We start from the raw sequence: 3,442 nt of genomic DNA, 5'->3' as shown, positions 1-3,442 counted from the left end.
TGTAAATCAACTCTTTCAATGTCACGTTAAAACATGCCTTCACAGTCGTTTCATTTCCGTTTTAAGAATGAAGAGATGTGCAACGATGTTTGATACAGTACATTTTACTGCAAATGAGTAAGAAAAGTAAAAAACAGTCACGTCATATTCAAAACAAGCTGATGACATTACACGATGAGAGTGGTTACTTATTGTTCTCCACCTTCCAAGTTGTCAGAGTTTTAAAAAATGTAAATAAATATAATAAAAAGAATGTAATGTAAATATAAAACATGCAAAAACTATTCACACAAATTCCCCAACTCCCTAACATGTTTTTTTCCCCCCAAAACATTTTTCAACCATCAGAGATTAATACTGCACCATTTCTTTGGACGGTTCTTGACAACCAAGTAGATTAAGTCCACTCATGTTGATCACATGCTCAATTACTGCGAGGCATGGACGACATCGTATCTTAAATTGACAAGAGCGGAACATATTCTCAGAATCTTGTTGATTTGAGGAGCCATGCGATTCGAAACAACGCGTGATAATATTTTGTAAACCTTCAAATGTTGGATTGCTCTAGCAACGTGGCTAGTGGATGACACATTTCTGGAGCAATATCCATGTTGTGTCATGAACACATCTCCGGCTTTTAATTTGTCGAAAAGTCCCGAGTTCAAGGTTATGCTTTTGTCACTGCTGTGCACCTCATAAGCTCCAGAGATGAACATGATGAGTCCACATGGGGCGACAGCAACCAAAAATTTCACCGTGTCATAATAGTGGACGTGCGGTTCCCCTCTTGACTCACGGTTTGGGTTTTTTTGCACATAGCACTGACAGAACTGTAAAACACACGTTGTGTTAGGATAGTGCTTCCTAAATGCTTGGGGCATGGTTGCTTCAATGGTTTCTTTGGGAAGCCACGGAATTAGAGGTTGCAGAACTTTCTCCAGTTCGTCGATCCAAAACGAGACGATCTTGCTAGCCATGCTCTCCGATACGCGAAACTGTTCGGCCAGCTTAGCAATGTCACGGTTGGTCTTTAACATCATAAGCGTCAGGAGAACTTGATTCCGCAGAGACATTGGAAATGTATTGCTAGTGTTTCCTTCCAGTGAAGACACAAGGATGTTAAATACATCCAGGGCGATACCGATGTAGTGCAAAGCCTTGTGGTCATTATCAATAAACGGGTATCCAACGTCATCATATCGAGTCATCTTATATTGAGTCGTCTTATATTGAGTCGTCTTATATTGAGTCGACTTATATTGCACATCTTGCCTACTGCCCGTCTTGCAATAATCATGATCACGTTGTGTGGGTTCCACTGACTGTGCATGAACCGAATGGCGCTGTGGGTCACGGGGATTTGCAGAACTTGAGTTGCCGGCGTGGCTCGAGACAGTCGAAGTGAAGTCTGACAAAGACACAAAAGTATGATTAGAGTTAGGAGCGTAAACACTGTAGACGGATACTGTACGTCTGAATAACTCCCATGTGTATAGATGGAGGCTGACTAAACACAGTTATTGTGCCCCTTGTATCATCATTTGAGACTTGCATTGATTAGACTTACCTAGATCTATAATTACATTCAGTCTAAAACCTTATAATGTACGGTTTCCAAATTACAGTATACAATATAATATGCAATATGTATGGATGGGTATTGCCAGGATTTTATTGATACCAATGTCGATACTGATCACTTCTTTTTATAGTACTCTGCATTATTTCGTGCAAAAAAAAAAATAAAGACACTAAAAGACTCAATAATCTTATTTTTTTTTGCAATTGCTACAAATGTGTGTTGGTGATGTAAGTGAGTTTAAAGGCTGTGATCATCTCTCTACATTTGAACATATTAACCATAAGCAACACACAATTTAAACAGCACACATAACTACAGACTTGTTTTTATTTTTTAAACAAATATTACATTTAGATGCATTTACATATAAAGGAGCACACATATCGTCAGTAAAGTGAGCCCACACTTTGGGAAGTTACGCCCCGTCAGCCATGACGAGAGAGGCCGAACAAGAAGACACCGAGACGAACACACTAGAAAACAGTCCACCAGGGAATGCGGAGGCACCGTGAATATCAACATTTACATCAGACATATTGAAAAAATAGATAAAGGAGTCAAGTTACAATAAACTAACTTACCATTCACCGAAAAGTGAACCTCCATGGGGTCCGCCATTCCTCAGAGAAAGTCAACAAACCCAGCAGCCGCCTTTTGTAATCTTCTTCTTTGAGGTTTATTGGCGGTTGGCAAACAACGAATTGGTGCATTACCGCCACCAGCTGGTGTGTGGATCAGGAAGTCTAGTACTTACATTAGTACTTAAGTTGTAGCTTTTCTTCCTCATCATCTTCAGTGTTTTTGCTCGTCAGCAAGGCTGGAAAAGCTGAATTAGGTTAATGCGTCTATAAATAAAGTGAGGAAAGTGATGCCAACCTAAGTACGCTCTTTACAAAAGACAATATTTGAATCTTTTTCTTTTTTTGAATAAAACTTTCCTCCACATTACACTTAAAATGTAGGCAGTTTAATTATCAGGAGATCATCAAAATTTAACATTTTTTCTTTCCGTACTTCAATGTCAACAGAACTGAAGTCATTTTATTTGGACCACAGCATTTGACCAACATATCTTCTCATCTTGGCCCTTTGACCTCTTCTGTTTAACCATTCAATTCGGGATTTAAGTATGACAAACAAATCAACGAGGTAGGTAAATCATACTTAGTATTTAATAAGAATGAACCAAATGTCTCTTTATTTTTCGACTGTCATTATTTAGTGCTTCATGAACTACACATCAGGGTCCAGAGAACTGCTTTTAGGATTATCATATTTTTCTAACCCTCTTATTTACTCCCTTGTTTGTTCCTCTTTTAATCCTGGAAGAGGCTTTCTCACTTTCATTGCTCTCCTCCTCACAACCTTTTGCATGTCTGCATCCGGACACCAGAGACAGAGAGGCTGCTGGACAGACCAGGCGCTATGAGCAGAGTCTGTTTCCTGTGGCTCCGTGGATGTTTTAGGGCCCTGTGTGATGTTGCTGCCCGGGCCACTCCTCGCTGGTCAGCTGCTATGTTAAGAATGCTGGATGTGCATGCAAGGTTATACACAGCAAATTTGTGATGTATGTATATTGTTGGGATTTTTCTGTCCGTGCAATAGGTGTTTCAATAAAAAAAAGTGTGTGTGTGTATGAACTCTGCAACTAACTACGGTAAAGAAAATTAATTTAGAGCTCCACACCAACTGAAAGAAAAGGGCATGAAGGTGTTTGTTTTGAGGGAGCATGAGAAGTTTACTTCTGGTGTATGTCCCATCGGCTTGGAGATGAATATAACGCATTACAGTCCAAGCTGAATGAAAGATATGTAAATCAACTCTTTCAATGTCACGTTAAAACATGCCTTCACAGTC

The 3,442-nt window shown here is 39.5% G+C and overlaps 1 protein-coding gene across 1 annotated transcript; it reads right to left on the bottom strand.

Moving 5' to 3' along the window:
- Positions 1-6: 6 nt before the first annotated feature.
- Positions 7-2,272, bottom strand: LOC116379919 (uncharacterized). Its single transcript, XM_031841878.1, has 2 exons — positions 2,167-2,272; positions 7-1,411 (listed from the first exon to the last, which is right to left on the bottom strand). Exons 1-2 carry the CDS (start codon positions 2,201-2,203, stop codon positions 429-431), a joined length of 1,020 nt encoding a protein of 339 aa, XP_031697738.1. The 5' UTR covers positions 2,204-2,272; the 3' UTR covers positions 7-428.
- Between the last annotated feature and the right edge of the window lie 1,170 nt (positions 2,273-3,442).

The sequence above is a fragment of the Anarrhichthys ocellatus genome, unplaced genomic scaffold (genome assembly GCF_004355925.1).
Source record: "Anarrhichthys ocellatus isolate YVR2014 unplaced genomic scaffold, GSC_Weel_1.0 scaffold5528, whole genome shotgun sequence".
Classification (NCBI taxonomy): domain Eukaryota; kingdom Metazoa; phylum Chordata; class Actinopteri; order Perciformes; family Anarhichadidae; genus Anarrhichthys; species Anarrhichthys ocellatus.
This window is presented reverse-complemented; position numbering and strand designations above follow the sequence as displayed.

What these genes read in the sequence shown, in the direction of transcription:
- LOC116379919 (XM_031841878.1), bottom strand. Translation starts at nt 2,203, where the DNA reads ATGGCGGACCCCATGGAGGTTCACTTTTCGGTGAATG. An exon ending in GGTTCACTTTTCGGTGAATG is followed by an intron (nt 1,412 to 2,166) that starts GTAAGTTAGTTT and finishes TGTCTTTGTCAG; the next exon opens with ACTTCACTTCGACTGTCTCG.